The sequence below is a fragment of the Chamaea fasciata genome, unplaced genomic scaffold (genome assembly GCF_029207755.1).
Source record: "Chamaea fasciata isolate MVZ Bird 193981 ecotype frontalis unplaced genomic scaffold, bChaFas1.0.hap1 SCAF_1, whole genome shotgun sequence".
NCBI classification, from domain to species: domain Eukaryota; kingdom Metazoa; phylum Chordata; class Aves; order Passeriformes; family Sylviidae; genus Chamaea; species Chamaea fasciata.
In genome coordinates this window covers 53,381,382-53,405,532 of record NW_027094086.1, presented here as the reverse complement: position 1 = coordinate 53,405,532, position 24,151 = coordinate 53,381,382, and the positions used below count along the sequence as shown (strand labels likewise).

Genomic DNA, 24,151 nt, shown 5'->3' with positions numbered 1-24,151 from the left:
CCCTCAGAGAAGCAGAGGCCAGAGGGAGAAATGAATAAAATGATCTTTTGCTGCCCTGTGGTGCGGAGGGCCTGGCTGGCTGAAGTGCTCTGCCCTTTAAGCCCCTGCCGCTGCCAGCCTTGCTGAGTTGCTGTGTGCAGGTACTTTGCTCCCTCCTCCCTCTGCCTCTCCCTGTCACCCAGTCACCTGCTCCAGAGGGGGCCAGCAGCACCCTGCTAAGCCCCCATGCAAACTGCTCCTGACAGTCTGGAGGAAATGTAGATTGATGGGGTACATTTCTCCCTTCTCCTGGTTTGGCAAAATGCTGTGGATTGGTGACAGGTGAAGTTAGATTGTTAAGTGAAAGTTTCACTTAGTGCAGAGACAGACAAGACCTTTGTATACACAGAGCTGAAGGCAGTGGCTTCTTGGAAGCGAATATTTTGCAAGTCCTTTACTTGATTTCTGCAAACAATAAAAGATAAATTTGGAAAATTTGCTAAACTCCTTTAGGTACACTGGTACAGAGATCCCTGAAATACAAAAGCGATAAGAGAATTTAACAGGTTTCGATGGTTAAGGCCATGGAATGGCCATGGAATTTTCATTTGGCTTTGTTAATATCGCTGCTAGTCTGAGATACCTGCCTGTTTGTATGTTTTAAAATCAGCATCTTACATTTTATTTCTTCATCATATTTTGTTAATAATTTTATATCATTCTGGACATGTACTGCTTCTGTAACTTCATCTTAGTAAACTGAAGGTCAACTGTCATTTGTACTTCATCCAAACTTTTACTCCTCCATCCCTTGGAATTCTCTTTTATTTCTCTTGGGTTTTTTGCCTAAATTATGTGCTGCAGGCTTAACTCTGCAAATTACCTTTATTCCCTACTCAGTTTTCTTACTGCATTGGCAGTACTAGAATTGGAGCATCATTCTGCCATATTTTTGACAGGGGTGCACATTTGCAAGATCTTTTTTCTTAATACCTTTTAAGGGTAAGACCATCTTTTGCATGTGGCTTTCTCTTATTTCCCCCCCAGCAGTGGTTAAATGTTGGAGGCTACACCCTTATTTACCCAGTGACTGTTTCACAACAGTAGTGTGTGGTCTTGTGACCATGAGGCTCAATTATTTTAAGTCCCTCTTGGCAAGACTCACTGTGAAGCTTTTTCCTCCACAGTTTGTAGTGAGTGCTGAAGCAGGTTTGCTCGTTGGATTGAGAACTGTTCTTCTTGCCTCTCCTGCGTTCTCTACATCACAAGCTTGGAAAATGGTAGAGATGACCTGTGTGCTACTAATACTGATTTTTAAGGTTTTTAACTATGCAGTCTCCAGTCTGGAAATTATTTTGTCCTTGAAAAGTGATTATATGGTTCCCCCTTTTCCAAAAACTGTCGTTGTCTGGTCCAAGGCCTGCCTGCCACTAAGGTTGAATTTTTCACCATTAATCACTAACTTGGGAGAGCATATTTTGTGATTAGAACACAGAGGTAGTGAAGATATGTGTCAGGTTTTTCTGTAATGTGAAGGTCAATCCTGCACCCTCCCCCTACCCTGGAAAATGCTGAGTAATGTGGCAAACACCGATTCCCAAGAACTGGGAAAAGGGTAAGTGCTAAATAGTACTGCCAAGATCATCATTGGCAAAGCCAGTGGGGAGGACACAGACAAGCTTTTGTGCTGCTTCTTGGTATATTTGGCTGACTGAGCTTTTGATTTCCTTGGCAGCACCAACCTGCTGCCCAGGCTTGACCTACTGTTTTTAAAAATGCATCTGTGAAGAGAGGAGACACTGGTTGCCAGAAGCTTTTAGTCTTTGATATATTTCCGGTTTGACAGCCCTGCTGCAAATGAAGGGAGAAACGGAGACAGTAAAGGCTGGACATTTTCAGAAACCAGAAAGCATTTTCAGATGCTCTCCTGCCCCTCTCCCCTGCCCCATCCACGGTGTGTCCACAGGGTGCTGTGTGGTACAGGAGATCTGTACATGTCGGCAGTGCCAGGTTCGCGCTGGGTGTACACAAGACACAGTAATCCTGAGGGATGGGGAACACATCAGGGGCAGCACATGTGCTCCTTGGGGAGCCTCGGTCAACAGAGAACACAGACAGGGAAGGCTTGGCATGCTGGGCAGTGTCGGGCTTGTTAAGGGTGTGGGAAGTCCTGTCATGTGGCACCTTTATCATAGCGTGGGGCCCTCCCTGATACTGAGACAAGATGATGCAGTTTATCAACCTCTTCCAGAGTACGCTCAAACCCTAATTCCACTCCTAATCTTAACATTATCACACTCCTTATCCCACAGATCTTTGCAGTCAGATGGTTTAAACCAACAATATTTTTCATGTTAACCCAGAGGCACTTTCTAATCTGCAATTTATCAATATCTGCTGGCTTGAGCTCCAACCCTAAACCCAGTTGCAGTATTATACTTCATTCTAGTTCAACACCCCTTTCTAATTCTAGATGTAAAGGTAACCTCATAAGGCTTTGATAGCAGGTTTTATTCTGGGCTGGTATTTGCTGGGCTGAACTGCCATCCTAGCCCTGTCATTTCTTCCAGATTTGAACGTCATTGTAGCCAAATCTCTACTGCCAGTGCTGACTTTACCTCAGCCCTTCTGCAGAGCAGAGGTGTTGTAGAGGTGTTGTCAGTTGTGCCTGCAAGTCATGACACTAACCTTTGTCACTGCCTTGCTTCCTTTTTCTGCAGGTCTTGTAGAAGGTACATAAAGGAGGCAGCGCCCTTCCTGCACTGGTGTCTTTCTCTTACTTATGTTCACCTTTCATCCCGAAAGTTAACTCAGCTTTTAACAGGAGCCTTATCTGTAGCTAAGCCACACCTTCTTGTCTAGGACACAAATACAGGTGGATGGTCTCTGGTGCTCAGTGGCTTCGGGTCCCAGGTCTTACCTAACTAATTGCTTTTAAGAAGTTCAGTAATAGCATTTGTTAATTCTGACCAAAAATTAACTTCATGCAAGTGCTGCTTCACAAAGGTGAATGAGTGGCCCCGGCCCCATGGTAAACAAAACTCGTACATAGAAAATCTCCATGCTGTCTTAATTTGCATGAAATTATTTTTCAGAGCAGCACGGTCATTATTGTGTTCTCTCGCTATAAGAAATGTAAACAACGATGCAGTTTGCAATATTTTTATTGGTAGAAAACGATGTTTGTGCTTTGCAAAGAGGAAGAATAAATTGTTTCTCTCAACCTCAAACACTCCTCCTCTCCCATTTCAGTTATTTTAATCATTGGCATGGTCATGAGATGAGAAACTTGTATGTCTAGGTGACTCATATGTCTTGGTAGCTCAAGGATATGATTGACTCCTTTCAGCTGGAAAGAACTGAAATTTACAGGGGTGATATTGATCTGCTTCTGTTTTATTTTGAGTACTTTGATAGTAGTACAGATCTACCATCTGTGGCATGTGTAGGATTATAGGGGAAAAGAAAAGTATGTCCTGTCTCAATGCAATTATAGACAGGATAAGAAGATCTACATTTAGATCTAAGTATTTTGGAGACTCCTTTCTGAGTCTGAGGACTATTATCATATAGATGCTGTGACCCCATGGAAGTATAATATGGGAACCTGTCAGAGAGGAACCAAAAAATGCTGTTAAAAACAAGTCAGGGTATTTGTTTATGAGAGGCAGTTAAAGAGTTCATGTTACTGGAATTCAAAGGCCCATAATTTGTCTAGTCCAGGCTTTGTAAGGTGCAGCTTTCTGTGAGTGTAATTCAGTTTGAGGCTGGGCTGGCTTAAGCATTTTTGTATGAGCCTGCAGAACAGTATTTATGCTTCATTTCAAAACAAGCATCTTGCAGTGTATGCTGTAACTCTGTGTGAAGCTGGTGAAGATTTGGAAACTTACTGAGATGGTAAATAAAGTCCCAGATGTTGCCGATTTATTTTATATTAAAAAGGAATGCAGCATTGTTAGCCATTTGTGAAAATTCTCATGCTCAAAAAATACAACAATTGATCCTTTCCCTTCTCTTGAATCCTGTACTCACATGTTTATGTGCTAGTCCTTATCTTGGTGGATTTCATTTTAGAAAAACATGATTTTTGCATGGAGAGACATTGAAATTACAATGGGTTGGAAGTCCTCAGTCCTCTTCACTTTTGTTCTTACAATACTTGCTGGCTTGAACAAAAAATTATCATATTCCACTTATGGATCTTCAGTCCCATAGAGGTCTGAGACCCCTTTTGTAGTATTGGGAAACCTCCTTTCCCATCTGTTTGGGTCTCTGAAAAAGCAGCCATCTGGTTTTTGTACCCAAGTTCTGAGGAAGGCAGGTTCTCCTTGGGCTGTTACTGTTTTGCAATTTAACTCTTTGGGGACTGTCAGCTAGAAAAAAAGCCCAAAATATCCCAAAGTGACTTTGTAAACACAGCCCCATATCATACTGTAATGGCAGGAAACCTTCAGGTGGATGCCCCTGGGCAGTTTGGGCCTCTGAATGTGGAGTTTCATGGTGCTGCTCTGACCAGGTAGAGAGCCTGTGTCAGCACACGTCCTGGCCACCATTTCTCTCTGTGCTGCATTGGCAGAAGTGGGAGCTCCGAGTTCAGCACGGAAGTCACAAGGGCCAGGGCTCATCTCCTGTGCTCAGGCATTCCCTTTGGGACTCTTACAAAACAATCACTGAGATTGGAATAGCTAAGGAATACATGGATCTTGACTGAATAGGACCCATCCACAGGCCTTTTCTTATTCTTTCACCATGCTTTGAGAGAACTTGCAGTTGTCTTAGAAATGCAGTAGACCTGCTGCTTTTCTCTTGTCTAAGCAAGCCTTTTGCATCATGGTTATTCATTCAAAACACAGTGTGTTTCTCGTGTTTGTGCTGTCACCTTTGCTGGGATCTTTGTCACCTATGTGTCATCAAAGCATCTCGAAAGTTTATTTGTTTGCCTTTGTTCTTTAATCAGTTCCTTCATCTATTTTGTGCCACAAACAATTGTGCAGGTGCAGAGTAAACAGTGTTCCTGGTTGAGTCATGGCAGGAGCCAGTGTTGGAAGCTCCTGTACTGTGCTGGCCCATGGAGCTCTGCAAAATAAAGCAGGAGTGTTTCTCTGGATGTTTGAGTGTTTGTAACAGTTGAGCAAAATCTCCATGTTGCTGGTATTAAAATAAAAGCATTTAACAATAATAATAGGTCTTTGATATGAAGGGCTTATTCTTTGTATATGTGTACTTTCAAGGAAGTTGTCCCTCAAGACCTTGGTCTTTTCTGACACTGTTGTACACCACAACAACACAAGACTTCGACTTCAGAAGGTTGAAAACTACTTCTTTATTTTTGGGATGTGTCTTCCTTTTCTACTATTCTACACAGACCAATTCGATTGGTGACAAGAAGACAAACCTCTTCAATTACATTGGTCAGACCAGAGGGACATCAAGAAGTCCCTCCTAGGGAAAGAATGTAAACATAGGTACAATTACAAAAGTATTTCTCTTGTTTACAGAAAATTCCCTGGGAAACAAATTTCAGAAAACTAAAACATCTCAGGCACGAACCAGGGCTACACGTTCCATTGAAAAATAAGAACTTTTTGTGTTCCTTACTTTAATTATTCTTGGAAACATTCCGTCCATCAGTACTGGCTTAGATAGATTGGAGTGTCTTACTCCAGGCTGGGAGACAAAACCAAATGACCTTTCCTGCAAAGATTTATGGCTCACAGTAGCACATCTACACTGGTTAAAAACCCCTGTACCCATAATTCACATAATTATACTGGTATAACCTGTCTAAGGTCTAAAATAGTCTGAGGAGGACAAGGAGTTGTCCAACAAAAACAGGAAACACAGATGGGGTGTTCAGATTATTTTTATGTATGGGGAGGTTAGAATACACCTGAAATTTGTGTGTGGCCCTCATGCATCTAAAAGAGGCACAGCAGGGTAGGGACTTTTTTCCTCTGTCTCTTTATGCTGTAATTATTATAAATAAATTATACAAGGGTAAAAATAAAGTTTCATATTTTAGTGCAGGTGGAAGGATTCTTTGGTGGTAATGGTGGCCCATAATGTATAAAAGGCAGAATTTGTCATGGCAGAGATCCAGCTATCCCATAAAAATACAAATTAGAAAATATGCAGAGCATTCTGTAAGAAATAATACATCTGAAGTATCAAAGGATCTGTGTGAGCCTGCGCTGCCTAAAATATACCCTGGAGACTAAAGTAGATCAATGGGTGTTTACTTTCACAAGGTACGTTCTGTTTGATCAGATTAATTTGAAATTCTAAGTAATGACTGGAAATCAGAGTAGTGGTCAATTAACACAGTAAAGCTGTAGTGACCCTTAACAAAGTAGGAAAAGAGAGGAGCCACTGTTACAAAAAGGACCCACATCTTCTCTGCCCTACAGATTAACTGCAGCACTCGGGAAGGCAGTGCTCCCTGACCTGGCCAAAGCTGGAGGGATCTGCCCGAGTCTCCCTCTCCAGCGCTTAACCTCCCTTTTCCAGGTGTTAAAACTGCTAAGTGCACAGAAGGCTCTGATGGGTTTTGCAGATTCACTGTCAGCCTGGTAAAGGCAGTAGATCTGCTCAGAAAAATTAACCAGGACATCAGCTTCTCTTACGCTAGGATTTGGCAAAGGTTCATCTTGTCAGAATCGTTTCTAACCCTGTAGACTTGGCAGGCTTGGATGTTTGTGGTGTTGCTGCTAGCTTTTTATCTCTGAAGGCTCCTTTAGCTACTTGAAAAATGAAGGCCATTGTTACACAGGCTCACACGACATCTTCTATCATGCCTGTAAGGTACAAGTGTTGGATTTACATTCCATTTAATGCCAGCATCCCACAGGGGATAACCCATAAGGAATATCCAGTGTAGCTTCTCAGGACCCCCTGTATTACTTCCATTATGTGTGGGATACATGTTTTAGTAGACAGGTAAACTAATGGTGACATGCAAAATTGATGGGCATTTTTCTCGTGCAGTATTATGTGCTGAAGATTCCCAGTTGCTGCACTCAGTGACCACGTTCAAAACAGCAGATGAACTTATTTCTGCAGTTTTTATGTTATTCATATGTGGCTCATTTGAAATAGGCACTGCAGGTGTTTGTGTAGCTCTAGTGCTCTACAGGCATGAGAGAAGCAGGATTTGTGGGTTGGGGGAGAACTTCTTAATTAGTCTGACTGATTTAGCTGGGGTAAAAATATGTTATGCATTCTAGACTGAAAGAAAAGCTCTAATGGCAGAGTGTGCAAGTGCTTATCCTCTGTAAATCGTGGAGTCCCTAACTTCTCCGAGGTGTTAGAGCCTCACAATCCATCAGCCTGTTCAGGAGAGAGGTTAGGAGGAAAAGTGGCTGTGGAAGTTTTGCCTTTTCTAGTTCTTGCCAGGAAATAAATCACTGAATATGAGTGTGCTAAGAAGTTTATCTTTCTGATAGCAATTATGTAAAAAAACTATGTGCATTTCTGTTGCCAATATTGCTAGTCCAGAGTCTCTTATAAAATTGCATTGCCAAAGAAAATGGAAGCAGTATAGATGTACAAAATTACTTAACTCCTTACAGAGGCATATTGTCCTGTAACAGCAACATGGGAAAAATAAAGAAACAGAGGGAGGGCCCTTTAATTAAGCCACTGTGATCTTCTTGCTTTTGAATTATTCAAGAGGGAGCCTTGGGCTTGAGGCAAAATTTCTTTTGGTGCATCTGTTTCAGTGCCAGTAACAGTATAAAAAGAAATTAAACATTTGGAGGAAAGTTCATAGGATTGATTTAAAAGTACCATTAATTGTCCAAAATAATAATCTCTCTCTTTTATCTGTGTGATTTTTTTTAGCATGCTCTTGACTACTGTGCTCCCCTTATGCTGTTTTCTGCTCCCCTTTGCTTAGTGTACTGTTGCATGCTGTATTTTAGAAAAATATTTAGGTGAGATAAGGCCATTTGATACAAAGAAAGAAACAGTGTCTGCTAGACTGTGCTGACCCCTGAAGATTCACATCTAAAAGGCAGGATATCATATTTATCCCAAAGATTGGTCTGAAGACAGGGCCTGTTTTGCATTTCTTAGTAAAAGGTTTTTTACAGTAGGATTTTTTTGTTTACTTCCAACATCCTTAAATAATATTGTAACTGAAGCACTCCTGAGAGGTAACCTCCAAAAGATTATTGTCTGCAGGATGCATGGCCCTGAGTGTGTTTTAAGTGATCAGTTTGTAAGTATTTTAATGAAATAACACGATGGGAAAAGCACTATTCTTCTGGGTGATGGCTCCAGGGCACTTCTCATGTAGTTTCAGGTTTGCCTCACTGCAAACTTTGGGCCATACATTCCAAAGCTTCTGCATATGTGAGTCAGGTGTGCCGAACTGTGGAGAATGATTTGAGTATTGTAACCTCGCAGCCTTTCTGATAACTTACACTAATCTGTGCAACTGAATCAAGTGGTCCCAAGGGATGAATTCCTTGAATCTACTGAGCTTGGCAGAGCATTTAACTGAAGGGAAGGTGTAGGGCAGCCTGGATGCTATGGGAAGACATCAGGCCATGGGAATTTGGGGATTTTGTGTGAGGAGGCAAAGCAAACTGGCAGTGCTTAGTAGCAACCACGAGTAGTTGTTGTTTGGAGACCCAAACTAAACCCTCTCAGGAGGAATATTTAGCTGAGGGATTGACAAGGACAGAGAGCTCAGGGATTGTGCTAAGGGCAGGCAGCTGCACTCAGTGGCAGAGCTTCACAGGCTGCTCTTGGTTTGCTTTGTGTAAAGCCTGTAAAGAAGGCAACAGGAAGGTTCTTTTCGGAAGCTTGGGTGAATGGAAAACAGGCATTTTATTGCCTCTGCACTGAAGAGAGAACAAAACCCTTTGTTTTGTTGTTATTTATCTATTTATGTCAGAGAAGGAGGCCAGAAACTTCATTTTAAGCACTAGAAAAATCAGGCATTTGTTGTGTAGTTATGGCACTCGTGTTGGCAGGGAAGAATACTTTGGGTGATTTAAGCCAAAAGAGAGTTGTATGGTTGGGGTTTTTTGAAGCAGGTTGGCTAGGTTTGGGAATTCTTGCCTTCTCTTAGGACAAAGCAGGCTTGGAGTTGGGACACGAAGGTCCTAATGAGCAATTGTATTTGTTTTTTCTTTTTGGCATGCCGAGATTTCTTGAAGTGAGCATTAAGACCAACATTTGCTTTAAATCAGCAAATTCTTGTGAAGCCAAATCTCTTTATGAACTGGTCTCTACTAATCAATTCCCATCTACCAGTTTGTTATATCATACTATATGTCACAAGCCCCCATATATGTATTTTATACAGTCACATATACTTATATAGGTAGATGTAAAATATCACTATCCTTAGTCCACCTTTGGAAGAGGAAAGATTGTAAAGTGATGTTTAAAAACGTAATAGTGTCAAGTGAAGAAAGTGAGCTGTAGGGTTTGTTTTTAAAAACATCTTCTGAGGTAGCATTTGATATTAAAAAAACAAATAAAAAATGAAGGTCAGGCCAGTATTAGCAGGATTTATTGAGTCTTTTCATGTCTGGACAGAAGCAGCATTTCACACTTAGGACTATTTTTAATGGCTCAGAGGTAAAATAAAAAAAAAAAAAAAAAAGGAATATGTTTTCTAGGCAACACACATTTGGAAATAAAATTACTCAGTAAGTTAATTTTGTCCTTGTGCTTGCCCTTGTGTTTAATTTCTTATAAACCCATATAGAAAGTGAAGGGATTCTTGTACCTTAGGTTGATGAAGGAAGCTGGGGACAGTTCGTGTAAATCCCTTCAAAGTAATTTTAAAGCAGCTTTGAACGTGACAAGTGTTTAAGTGAATTATGTTGATAGACAGGTTTCATTAATTAAAGTGATGTCTTTGGTGTCTTAAACAGTTGTCCTGATTTTTCATTCTGTGCAGTGTAACTGGAGGTCAACATGTGGTCAGCTTTACTTTGAAAGTAACAACTGTGCTCCTTTTAAAAGGGTGATGTCAGTCCTTTTCACATTTGAGTGTGCTGGTGAGCAAAGGAGGGTGTTTATTGCAATTTCTTGCCCTGGTAATGGTGCCCACTGTGTTTGGAGCCAAGGCACTTTGCCGGGGACTTTCCAGTGAAGTCTTGTTGCCAGAGACACTTGGCGTCACCTTCAGCAGAAGTGCTGAAATCCATGCCAGAAACCTTTAAAAACCCAAAAACCTTACCTCGAAACACTACGAGTTGGGCTTGCTTTCCTACCTTGGAGAGGGAGAGAGGGAACATGCCTGCTTCTTCCAGGTGCTCTCCTGGTGGCCAGGGGATGGATGGCACTCATCTGCCCTCAGCCTGGCTCTATGGTCAAGTGAGCAGGTAAAACAAGACGGGCGTTTCTGTTGTGTTCAGAACACTTGCTGCTGTGGAGGTGAAACTCAGGAGGTTTGTAATCTCCGGGCAGGTATTGCTTGTGCCTGGGTGCAGGGTAGCGAGCAGCTGAGGGGAGATAACCAACAAGATAACTAGACACCCCCCCAGAAACCTCTTTTGTCTTACATGCCTACCACAATAAAAGGATGATTAATTTTCTTTACCACTCTGGCAGATAAAGATAACCTCTCTTTGAGGGCAATTTGGCAGCTATCTAGGCCTTTTAATGAAAGTGCTGCAAGCAGAGTGGTTTCTTGGCAGCTCCTTGCTGGTGTCATGCAGAGTTTGAGGGAACTGATCCCCCCTTGCCTTCCCTGCCTCCCCCAGATTCCTCTTGAAACCGTCTTTCTTGTGGGACAGTGATGTGTACTTAAGGATACTGGCAAAAAGTCCCTTAGAAACAGTTTTGGAATTTTTGACGAGAGTGATTTTTAAGTTATCTTTGCTGACAGAACAATCTGTAAGCTTTAACACTCATCATTTTTACACCAGACTCTTGGTGGTTGTGATGGTACGTCCTAAATTCAGTTCAGAGCTGTTGACTAACTTCAGTTGAGGCACTTTGCCAATGTCTTAGGTATGTCCCTTTATCCGTTGCTCTAAAGTTCAGTATAAAGTTGATGTTAAACTGCCTTTCATCTTTCTGAAGGTAGCAATATTTGAAATAGATGTATATACTTGCATTTCTAGTTATTGTGCTTTGCTCTAAAGTCCTGGTTTTTAAAAATATAACTGCTCTGACTTTCAGCCTTCGAAAGTGGTTTTATCATGAAAAATGTTGGCATAGAAAAGAGTTGTCCAAGAGTAACAATTGGTCTTTCAGTACTTGCAGGAGAGTGCTCTACCATGATCACCCCTTTGATAACCTTACTCTCTGTGGACTGAGGTCACAACAGTATTAATTACCTTCCAGAGATATAATTCCCTTTATATTTCTGCTTTAGAAGGCATTGATAGACTTATCATGCAAAAGCATCTATTTCATTGGACATGTAGTAGATGCCTCTGCAAGTGCCGGAGGTTTAAAAGGTAGCTTTGAAGTTGAAGAACTGAGCTGGGAGTTCCTGCCTGACTTGTAGAGATATATCTTTCATGATGTGTAACTGAAAACAGGTAAATAATTACCTATGGTGCAGGTCCTTAGAATACTTGGCACAAAATAGTTCAATTATTTTAAGGGCTGTGTTTGAAAACAAAGCAGTCATGCAGCACTTGACTGGATAACTAGAAAAATGGTTTGCCTCTCTCCATTCTCTCTTTTTCCCTTCAGATAATAAGATTTGGATGAAGAGGTGACTGGTAGCTGGGTTGTGGTGTGTGGGGTTTTTTATTGGTGGGTTTTTTTGCTGTTTGTTTGTTTTTTCCCTGAACTGTTCTCTATTGAGGACACATCCCTTTTAGTGAGGAACATACTGTTTCTATAAGGTTCCTTCTCAGATAAGAATGGTAAGACTTATCTGATATGGTTGAAATTACCTAAAGTGCAAAATTATTTTATGCTAATTAAAAGCAAGGTAATAAGGTTGGAAGGTTTCAAATATTTTAAACCATGTATATGTTTTCCAATGCAGCTTTTTCTAAGTGTGCAAATAAATTCATTTCCAAAAGAATGCTCAGCATTGGAAAGTGCAAGGAGATTTATTTGAAAATGTAATAAACTGTCCTTGGTTTTGCAGTCAGAGGTTGGCCCAGGTGCATGGATTTGCCTACAAGTGGCATCTTTTGAAACAAACAAGATACCTGTTAGAAAGAACAGCCAAGCCCTAAGGAAGAGAAAGAAATGTTCTTGTATTCAGTTTATTATCAAGAGAGAATCTCTCTTGTTCCCCATCTTTGAGTTCCCATCTTGTGTTGAGGTCTGTGTTGATCATCTCTTTTGGAAGCAAACACTCATTGCTCTCCCCTCCAAGAAGTCATGATGTAAGAAAACAAATATATTTTAAGATTGCAGCAAGAGGCCAGCCTTTAAAATGTACTAGAATCTTCACAATCTCTTAATTAGAAATAATGAAGGTTATATTTTGTATATATTCCTATGAGTTCAGGACCTAACATTTCAAGAAAACTGTCAATTACTGCAAGATGCTTAATAATTCACTACAGCTATTCATCCTAGATGTTCATGTGGAGACCCAGATCTTTTGGGCAGATAGAAGTGCAAATGGACCAACAGACATGGGAAAAATATGTTGTAGCATCATATGTGATTTGGTCAGCGATGGTTTTGATCCAGAATTTTTTTTATTTTCTGTATCAAAAAAGATTCCTGACCAGCCCAGTGGGCTTTGCATTGACCTCAGCAGCACTGACAAAAATAAAATTCATAATTCCTAATATCACAAGGGAGAAAGAATATGTGCAGGCATGGACTGCAAGACTGTGACAGAGCCCCAAGAGCACAACTACAGCCCCCAAAGTGCAGACTCAGCACAGTTTGGGATACATGAACTGGCCTTGAGTACTTGACAGAGTGGTGCTTTTACTCCTGTTGCTGCCAATGTCAGGAAACATGTGGAGGCAAAGTGAAGCAGCAAAGTTGTCTTTCCCTCGAGCCTTTGAGCATTCCGGGCAGTGTAAACATCATCTGCAGTCCCTCCAGACAGGTGGTCAATCCCACCTATGTACAGGGAGTATGTCAAAGCCATTGGCTCCACGTAATTCAATTTCTAGTAATTACCATATTGGAGACAATTTCCAGGAATGAAGTGTGTGTAAAGAAAAGGACAAAAAAGGACATCATCTCTACAAACAGAGGGATCTGAGGAGAAACAACTTTTTAAGTTCTGATTTCTTGGATACCTATTGTGTTTGAATAAGCAAGGATAGATATTTGAATCAAAATTACTTAGTCAATTTAATCAATAAATTGTGGGTAAAATAATTTTGTTTATACCTTAGAGTGGCATTTTTAACATTTCTGTAACAGATATGCTTGATAAGACAATTGCAATGTAGATTCAGTAGCTATAAATTTTAAGAGAAAAGTGTTAAGGATACTTGCCTGGGAGAAGAAGAGAAAGTATTTTTCTGGAGGCCTTTTTCATGCAATCAGGGTTCCAAGACATGATTTCCCTGACAAAGGTGCTACAAATTAGGAGTAGGCATACATGAAGAGTAGAAAAGCTTTTCATACACTGAGGTCTAATGAAAGCAAAATGAGACTGGTTGGAAGTTACTCAGTTTTTTCATTGGGAGGGAAGTTTAAAAGCTTATTATGCTTAGTAATGCTGTCTATTTGGTTATGTGGCTGGAAATCTGTTTTTTGGATAGGAATAAAAAAGTCGTGCTTCAGGACAAAACATGAAAGCAAATTATTATAATTATTATGCCTACTGAGAGAAGTTTCAGCACTTTACATAAAAACAAACAAGCTTCCCACACACATACACTTTAAAGCTTTGTATGTGAAGTCTAAATTGCTGCCAAGGAAAGTGCATGTTTTTATTTTAGTTGATATATTTTAATTGGATTTTAAGTGGCTCATGAATAAACTGCCTTACATTAATATATTGTCTCTCAATTAGTATGTATACAAACATCTGAACTGTGTAGTGATGAGATTGATGGGCATTATTCAAAAGCTGAGAGATACAGCCTCTCTTCTGCAGTACTTTCCCCTTCCTTTTCTGCGTGTGATTTGGTTTCTGATTTGAGGGTCATTCCCCAACATTTTATGGTACCTTTTGATAAAATTGTTTTCTCATTTAAACTGTTTGAAAACATCATTATTTTCTACTGAGAAAATTTTCTATTATTTTCTTCCTGAGATACTAGTCTTTTTTTTTTCAAGCAGCAGCCTGGGTTTTATCGCTGCTTTATCTGCTTGTATGGGGTCTTGGAGAGAGGGGATGAGGGATTTCATTTCTTTCATTCTCTGTATGCCGAGCGTCCTGGTACAAAACCAACACTCCTCTCTTCTCCTGAACAGAAGCAGTAATACAGTAGTAGTAGAAGGCACACTCCAGCCCTAGGGAGGGCTAAGCAACATGGCAGACAAACATAAAAAATGGCATTACACGGGTGCAGCTCTTTTCAACAACTAGCAGTTGTTCAGGTCTAAGTTATTTAATAACGTGAAGGGTGGTTCCGCAGCTTAATGGGCTGTTAGCTAAATAACTACAGGTAGCCCTGTGAATATGCACAGCCACTCCCCTTCTCCTTTAATTATCCAGTTTTATCATGTTTTCCCATCTATGCCTCTACTCTGCTTTTGAAGCTGGTTTTCTTACCCAGATGCCTCCGTCTCATCCTTCACACCGCTGCTCTGGCATGAAATGCAGATGTGTGAGTGGAACAGAGGAGAGCTGCCCAATGAGCTGTTGTCTACTTGTGAAGCAGAGAGCTTTAGAAAGTTGTTGCTGACAGGCTACCTAGTGGTTTTGCTAAATGTTGCAGAGATTGACATTTCATGTTAAAAAATGGGAAAGATATAAATGGTAGGTTTTCTCCCTCGCCCGTGAATAATCCCATTGATGTTCCACTGAATAGTCAAAGAAGGAGAGTTAGCAAATTCAGATTACTGCATATTTATATTGTTAATTCCCCCATTATTCTGCTAAGAAACAACAGAGCACAGTTTCTCTGAAACTAGGAGAGAATGCGGAATTGGTTTTCACTTAATTGGCTCTTTTGAAACAAGTCTCTTTGAGAAGCAGGATGTTGTTAGACCACTGTGTAAAGACAGTGTAACAACACACCTAGCACATAATCCAGAAACAGCTGTATGCAGGGGACTGTATTTGAGGGGTAAAAATACCCTTGTAGCTTTCAAGTAGAAATGAGAATTTATACAAATGCAGCTTTGTCAGGAAGTCTGCACTAGTACATAACATAATATCAAAATGTCCAGTGGAAATAATAATTTTCTCAAAAAACATAGATTGACTTTCATTTAAAAGTCTGTTTTGATAGTCAAGATCTTCCTTTATTCTTATAAAGCAAATAAAGAGTGAGAATGGGGTTCACTAAGCATGAAAAAATACTGATTTGGCTTAGAAATTGAGATGTAGACAGTAATGTATAGTGGAGTTTGCTTTCCTTTTCTAACACCAGTGTAAGTTTTAAGTAATTTCAGAAGTGTTTCTAATTATGTTAAATATTTGTAAGACTCATTTACCTAAAGATGGTATCATATAAGTGTAAGATTACAAATTATCTTCACCTTTAATTGTCTGTTGTTGGGTGAGGTTCAAGTTTATAGGTGAGACAGTTCAGTGAGGTGTTAGTCTTGCAGTTGCTGTCTGTTGAAATTTTATCAAGATTCTCATCACTGCTTAAATTCAGTCTAATAGCATGGAAAAGTAGTTAAGACTCTTCAAACAGTTGTGCAGTGTTAAGATTTTAAGAAAGAAAATGAGTCATGGTGCTCAGCACCTCAGTGCAATTGGTACCTGAAGGAAAGTGTCAAGACGAATGTTCTGTTCAGGAGAAAATAGTGGGAGGGAGTCCTTAACTGTGCATGGGTTTCATCCTCAGCATTTTGAATCCGTGTGTTTTGCCTTGTGTTTCTAAAACAACGACAGCATACAAAACCTCACAACGGCATTTCCCAGCACAGCCTACCCACATGACAAACGTCTTTCAATTTCACTTCCACGCTGACTTAAGTTTTGACTCAGGAGGGCATTTGTAAACATTTGTTAGTCCATTGCTGTTTGACATTTCAGCATATATTTAATTTGCTGAAAGACTTTAATCCTTAGACTTTGCAAAGCAGAGGATAGTTAGTGATGATGATGACGACAATTATCTGATCCAGACAGGTGGACATTTCTTTAAGGATCAAGATCCTATGCAAAGCAGTGTTTTCAATACTTGCACCATCCAATTTCCATTTGCAGTTTTGGCTTTAGTTTTAGCAGCTACCTTGTGTCCTTTTCACAGCCCTGAAAGAGAGAACCAACCAAGGCCACTATTTCTTCAAATTATACCTGTTATTGCTAAATGCAATAGCTTTGCTGCTGCATTTGCAGGTTCATACTAGAAAGAAAAATCAGTAAAGACAGACTGTACTCACTAAATCATTTTATGGGGAGGACCACTTAAAACATTGAATTTGGAAACTGTGAAAGTAGAGACCTGTGTGGTACTTCCATTGTCCACCCCGATGTGATGATCAAAACAACAAATAGCAGCACAAGGGAAGGCTTTACTAGAGTGCTTAAATACCGAGGTAGATGTGCTTGGTACTAGCAATCTGCTTCAATTTCCACAAAACCTATGTTTTTCTTGAGGTGTGCAAAACTAACTAGGAGCTCACATGTCAAGCAATTGGACATTCCATGGCACTTGCAAATGGTCATTTAAAATATCACTTAAAAAGTTACCAAACTTTAGCAGGTGGAGAGTGACTTTCTGTGAATACTTTTTATATTTTCTGTTAATTTGTTTTGTGTATTAATAGCTAAGTCTGCTCCCATCCCTTTTGTTTTACTGCAGTCTTTCCTCAGTAGTATTCCCCTAGAATCCTTGTCAGAGGGATCAGGCAGTCCTTGGCCCACTGCAGTTACAAGTAGCAGAGCCAGAGGCAAATTGCTGCCTGGAATGTTTGAGAGAGCAGCTCTGAAGTGCTGGGAAGCAGGTGTAATGGCTCCGGGTGTTGTGAAAGCCACCTCAAAACTTGTACTGTGCCTAAGTTATGGGTACTACACATCGGAGTGGTCCTAGCAGGCAGAAACATCTTACAAACTCATGACAAAACACTTACTCCTGTGAACAGTCCATCCCTCCACATTATTCTGGATAATAAAGCAAAGCAAAGTGCTTAGTCGAGTTTTACAAATGACAATGCAGGCACTGTCTTGGTAAGATTTCTCTGGTAAGACATGTGGCTCCTTGAAGTTCACATTCATAGGAAGAAAGATATATATGAAAACAAAAGCCTAATCATAAATTCTAGTTTATCATCATGGAGATAAAATCTTTCAGAAAATATTCGTGACTTGAAAAGGCATCTCAAGCTGAGTTTTATTTTGTGAACATTTTGCAGTACCATACTGCAAAGGATGAGGCGTATACCTAGTTCACTTGCATGTTTAGTGATCTGTTGGTTAAAGTAATTTCTTCTTGTTGCTTAAGAAAAAGTACATCTTTTAAGTCTCTGTTAATACTCCAAGGCTTTCAAAACACTTAACAAGCCTGGCATTTGCAGGCTGGTAATATGTTTTGCATAATATCAATGGCCTGTCTTTGTGGCCCATGGGAAAAAGAAATCCTTTTCTTCTTTGTGCTGCATTCATACAGGCCCTCTGCCTAAGATAATTACAAGTGGAAACACTTTTTGTCTTCTGAAATCTTAATTCCAGCAGCCCAGGTGTTTTGATGAAGCTTGCAGTGTATATCTAGCCAAAATAGTTTTGCAAAACTTAGCTGCATTTTAGTGGGCAAGTCAGTTGTATTTTTTGTAACTTTATGGAAGCCTTGCTGGAATATATTCCAGCAAATGCAAGAAATGCTGTTTGATCTCTTCAGATGGTTAAATTGTGATTCCTGTTAGCACTGATTTGGCTTGGTGCACCCTGTTTCCTAGTCAACTGAAGATGAAGTTGGTGGAGCTGGCAAGGCTATCATATTTACATAATGCCTTTTTTTCCTGTGAACCCTGAATGTGGATGGAAACAGCCTCTAATCTTCTTAGTGATCTAAGCAAAGATTGAATGCTTTGGGTCAAGCTGGGGTTTTGGATAGGCTCAGTTAAAAAAAAAAAAAAATCAGAAATCCCAGCTCTTCACAATGATTGCAAATGGAAATATTTACAGACTGAGCTAGTTAATGTTTCAGGAGTTGATAATATTTTTTATTATTTCACCAGTTTGCAAAGACCCCATAATCTGTTTTGAGCCTTACTCTTTGAGACTCCTTGGAAGCAGAACAAACAGCCCTTGTATTAAGCTCTGGGCACTGTTCGAGTTCATTCCCCTTAGGGTAGTTTTAAGTTGTATCATGAGGGATGAAAAGGCAAGTGTCAGAATAAGCATACAACCTCAAAATGACTGGAAAAGACTGCATATGTGATCTTAATCCTTCTTGCACCACTACCACTATGACATGTTAAGAGGAGGAGTTTATTAGGTGGCTGTCCTTTCATTTCTCAGTTATTAAAACATACTGACTGGGATTTTTGCTGTGTGTTACAGTAATGTAGCTTTTCAAACACTACTACCATAAACGTAAACATTTAATTTTTTTTAAAGTGGATAAATATCCTGAACTCAGGCTAGAAGTGACATTTCATGCTTGATTTGCCTTGCCTGCCTAGATTTTGTGGTATTTTTTTCATGCAGAAGTTACAGCTTGTCAGGCATTCTGAACTGACTACAATATATTACAATGAAGGATGAAAAAAATCAGCCTGTCCTATTTACATTTTCCTTTTTCTTCAGGTTTACCTTCCCTAATCCAAAAAAATTCATGTTGAGTCATTTGACTTAATATTACCACAAGGAGTTTTATTATGTAATGCATCTTCACATCATATAAGATCACTCAGAGACTTATTTCTCAGGACATGAAAGTTAGTAGGAGCTGTTGGCCCTCTTCTAATACCTGGAGCCTAACGTTTGCAAAGCAAATGGTGAGGTTTTATGTGATTGCTTTTGTAACTTAAGTTCAGCAGCAGGCTTTTTTTTTTCCCTTTACTTTGTGTTCAGTAATAGAATCAATATTACAACCATTCCCTGCTTGAACTTGTCACCACTGCATTTTATTAACTTTCTCAGTATTTGATGCAAATTATTTCTAATTAATGTGCCTCTGAATAAAGAAAAAAAAGATTCTTAAAAACCTTTGTGCAGTCTGTATAATAATAAAATTTTATTCTCAGCTATGAAGACTTATACCATTTTATGGCCTTTTTCAAAATTGCTGTTTCTATTATTTTTATTTTTGTAAATAGTGTATTTTAGAATGAAACACTTTTTTCTGTACTATAATGAATAACCAGAAAATGAAAACGTAGTAAGGCAAGTAAGGACATGATTCATTATTGAGAAAAGAAAGAACACAACCATACTCAGAACTGGTCTAATGATCTAATATTTTCATTAAGGGAAATGTTTAGTAGATTCTGTCTTTTTGGTATGTGTTATCATTTTCGCACACATTAGGCGTTCATCTGTTTTGGTTTTTCTCCCTTTATCTGCAAAAGAGATGATCCTTTATTAAAATCTATTAAAAAGGGTGAAAAAAATGGAAAGGAGAAAAAAAGGATGAAAAAAGGAAAAAAAGCAGGGGGATGGGGAGAAAAGGGGGAGCCATATGTCAACTATGTCCTTGTGATTATCCAGAAATAAATTTGAAGAGTTTAAGAAAATGTTGGCCATCTACTGTAAAACAGCATAAAATTTGAAGTGTAGGGGTCAAGGGTAATGTCGTGAACATGGCTGCCTTGCATTTCCTACATGGAAGGAAAACATACAGGAAGGAATAAAAATATACACACACATATATATAAACCTTCTGTATGTATATTCTTTTTTGCAACTAAAGGGAGATAATACATAGGGGTCCATAGCCATAATAGGATATTGCAGGAGTCCAAATTGTGCTTTTAAAAGTTTATCAAAGGAGTTGACCAAATCTGACCATTGAGCTCTGTATTGTTATTCTAATGGGAAGAAATAAAAGATAGCAAGGGGCCTATGGCCTCAGAGAGTAACTTGTCAATGAGATCGGGGCAGTCTAAATCTGACTGTACCCAAAAACAATTGTTCAGCCCTTCCTCCCTTTTCCCACCCTGGCAGCCCGTTCTCCTTGCTCCTTTTTGCCTTCACTTCTGTGTGTCCATGCCATGAAGAGTAATTGTCTGCTGCTCCACTTCCTTCACATTGTTAATTTTTGTCTGGGTGAGTAATCCTCTCTGAGTTAGGGCGCGAACTCCCGTGCCAGCATAAGGGTATCCGTGGATTCATACAGCTGGAGGCCACAGGACCACACCTTTTAGTGGCAGTATGGATTTAAATCAAATGGAAAGCAATATGGAAAAGCAGCCTGAGCTTTACATGCATCGCGGCCCTTGGAGCCACAGCATTCACTGGAATAACAGGAGAGATTTGGACAAGTATGCCACTAGGCTAATTAAGGGCTCTTCTGCCAAAGAGGCTTTTGTATCAAGCTTTAGTTCTGGAGATCTGAATGTAGCTATATATATAAAAAATAGTCACTATACAACCACAGAAACAAGAAAAATTTTAAGGCCTTGATTAAGACTTTGTTTTAGTTTTACATATACACCAGTGTGCTACATGATATGGATACCCAAATTTCAGCTTTGGGATTTTTTTAATAAAACATGTTTAGGAAACAAATTGCAGATGTTATTTTATTCTGTTTTCAGCTGATATTTCCATGAACATAATATGTTCACGAAGCTGGATGTCACTCAAACCACTCAGGCTCTCAGTTTGAAATGTAAAGGCTAGTTTCAGTGAAACTTCTCTTGTTGGAAATGAGAGCTGCAAGTTTCACTGTAAAAGCAATGCTGGACTGACTGCTCATCAGTAACTGTGAATAATTGTTAGTGATTTGAGTAGGCTTTCAGAGTTTCTCAAGTTTAGTGCATATGGAAACACCTGTAGGGTTCCTTTGCATTAGCTATGCCTGTGTTTGGAAATGTTCATGAATGTCTGAGGTGCTTCCTGTGCTTCCATAGCTCTTGCTGATTTTTAAATCTTTGTGCTGCTTGAAATAAACCTGATCAGAGTTTCAGCTTGATGATTACACTGTACTTTTTTCCTTGCTTCACCTTCCATCCTTTTATAAACTGGTAGGGATACAGTTCTCTTCCACATTAATAGGAATACTTAACACTTACTGTTAAAGCTGGCTTGAATTAAGTATGTTTTCCCAAAATTTGCTACTGCAAGATGGCTTGTTCTCACAATTATGACAATTACGTTGAATTATGTCATCCCCCTTGTTTTTTTTTTTGTTATGAAAAGTCAGTGTCTTGGTTTTCCAGAACATGGTCTACCAGTCCCATTACCATTCCTATAGTACACCCCAATTCCTGACTGAACTTAAAAGTTTCATGGATGTTTGTGCCCTTGATATTCAGTTGCATTCACTTTCATGTTATTTCATGCTCTGTAGCATTAATGAAAGCAATGGGGCATTGTTTTGATCCTGTTATTTATTTTTCTCCCTAGCTGTGTGCTGCCCACCTGCCAACCCGATCAGAGGCGCCCAACCACTATCAAGCAGTGTGTCGGGCTCTGTTTGCTGAAACAATGGAGCTCTACACTTTCCTGGCCAAAATTAAAAGTGCAAAAGAGGTAAGCAGTCTGAGAAGGTTTTCTGCTTTTGAGCTCATCACCATGTGAATTTGGCTTACAAAATCGCTTCTGTACCCAGCCAGCAGGGAATGCCAGAGGCTTGAGGAGATCATCTCTAGTTTTCAGGGGGTACACTTCTTCAGCTGAGGTTTTGGTTTTTTTTCTTTTGGCCTGTAACTATTTACATCCCTCAGAATTTGTTATTAATTGTGACTAGTCTATTTGGGAATGAAACAGAAGATTTTCTTGGAGGGTAACACATTGGATATGTGTATGTACCCATTCCTGCGTGCATATATGCAATATATTTGAGTCTAAAGTCTTCTCTGGTATTTTAGGGATATTATGAAGTGTCAGAGCTTTGCCTGCTCTTCCTCAGCTCCTTCCCATGAGGGGATTCTCTTTGCTGAGAATTATCTGAGGTTCTTCTAGCTCATATTTTGTCCCCAGTCAGCAGCTTCTCTTACCTTTTGCTGTCTGATTGGTTTGTTGTCTGTCACATTGGTTTCACAGCAGAGCCAACTTTAAAAATAGAAAAATTTTCCCCTTCAGGTCACAATGCTTATGTTCACTGCCTGTTTGGCTGTTACTGTTGGCTGAAGGGCCATCCTGTGAGCCATTGCAATTAACGGCTCTGGCTGAAGAGTGATTTTAAGGATGATATTTACTGCAAATAGTTTCAGTGATCTGGCCTGCAGAGTGGCCCCATGAACAGTTGTATTAAAACAGTCTGGGTGCTGGTAACGCTGGACAACTGATGGGTGAGGGGAAGGGCAGGAAGGGAAATTCTTTTCTCAAAGCTGGTTTCTTCACCAAAGAAAACCTGTCAAGTAGCAATGCTTTCATAATTTTTTTTTTTCATAATAAATCCCTGAAGGATTTTCTTTTCTTTTGTAAGTCAAGATCTACAGTACCCTTGAAAAGCAGGATAAGATTTTACAGGCTGACCTAAAAAATTTTGCTGCTGAAAGAGACAGAGCTGTTCCACCCACACACACATACTCCCACTGTTTTCCTTCTTCTGATTCTAGGGAACAAATGCAATAAATATCAAGCAAAACTAAAAATAAAGGAGTTACTCCTTGTCAGGTTAATGAGCTGAATCAGCTCATTAAAAGGTCAGATGAACCTCAGAGCAACACAAGAGAGCTTTTATCATGCTGATAGAGGAAGATGCAAACCAGAGACATAAGGGGCGGCTGCTCTTTCCTTCCTGAGTGAGATGCATCATCCAAGAGGGAGAATCCTTCGGAGATGTTTTTCTGCTGCACTGGGTCACATTTCATCTCCACTTCTTCTCCAGTCCTATTCAAACTGAAAGCAATTTTAAACTGAAGCAGTGTTATACAAGGATAATTTTGACAATGTCAGCAAGGCTAAAGAGCCACTTGTTTTCTGAAGTGCCTGTGTTATGGGACATCTGCATCCAGCGCCCCTGATACAGGGAGCAGTCAGGATAAAAGATCTCCATGCCAAAGCTGTCTCCCAAACCTTGACATCATTTATTTCACATCTTGGCTTTTAACTACTGGATATATTAACTGAAGGACCTGTGCTGGAAACATGTCACTCAACAGCTATTGCAAAGTCCATGTTGAGGCTCAAAGATAACGCCCTTCAGAGTTCTTCTTTCTGCTCAGAGAGGAGTTATGTTTCCAACAGTTCTCCAACACCTTGGCTACAGTGAGCAGTAATAAGGCATCTTTGTTGTCAATGTCAAAATAAAATATTGTGGGCTATAACAGTTTAAAATCATGTCTTAACAATAATCTTTTAAAATTTTTTTTAAAAGTGGAAAGGCATTTTGAATTTGCAAATTATTTAATCACCTTATCATTGGGCATAAAAACCCAACAACATCTGATCACACCATAGAGAATACTATGAGTTAATCCCAAATGAAAGAGACCATTTGCCTCTCACAGACTATTAGGCATTGATTCAAAGCACATTTAGGTCAAAGGAAGTAATCCTTGTGGATGGAATTTTGGCCCTACTGAATCAGTAAGACTTTTATGCTGCACCTAACCAGGGCCAGAATTTTGACCTTTTGATTTCATTTTACTCTGGATCAGACCCTCAGTAGGCATGTAAGAAATTACCAAGAAAATTATCGTGGAAGCAGCTTTTGGAATCTGAATACTTTGGATTTATGATGTGCTTGGTCCTTGGTCACAGCTTTTATCTAACTATAGATTTGGAAGGCATTTAATTTTGAAAATAATACGGTGTACAAAATAAAACATAGGTATGAAGAAAGTATGAGGTGAAATGCTGTAAATCTTGTTGCACCATTTTAAAATGACCTTTATAGTTTATACTTGAGGCAAGCAGGGATCATATGATCATGTTAGGTTTGTGCCAGTAAAAGCTGTGCTGCTGTTTACATGCTCTTCTGTCTTGAAAATTCATAGCAGAACTTTAAGTCATGAGGACTACAGTTAAATACTCTTCTAGTAAATTCCTTTTTTCCTTTTGTTGTTGTCTTATAAGTAATGGGAATAA

General features: G+C 39.6%; 1 protein-coding gene across 4 annotated transcripts in view; it reads left to right on the top strand.

Annotated features, from left to right (window-relative positions):
* Positions 1-24,151, top strand: part of SPIRE1 (spire type actin nucleation factor 1) — a 128,272-nt gene that overhangs the window by 56,349 nt on the left and 47,772 nt on the right. For all 4 annotated transcript variants that reach the window (XM_066183852.1, XM_066183835.1, XM_066183843.1 and 1 more), the window contains exon 4: positions 21,521-21,646. In XM_066183852.1, coding sequence (XP_066039949.1) covers positions 21,521-21,646 — 126 coding nt within the window. The remainder of the gene's footprint in view (positions 1-21,520; positions 21,647-24,151) is intronic.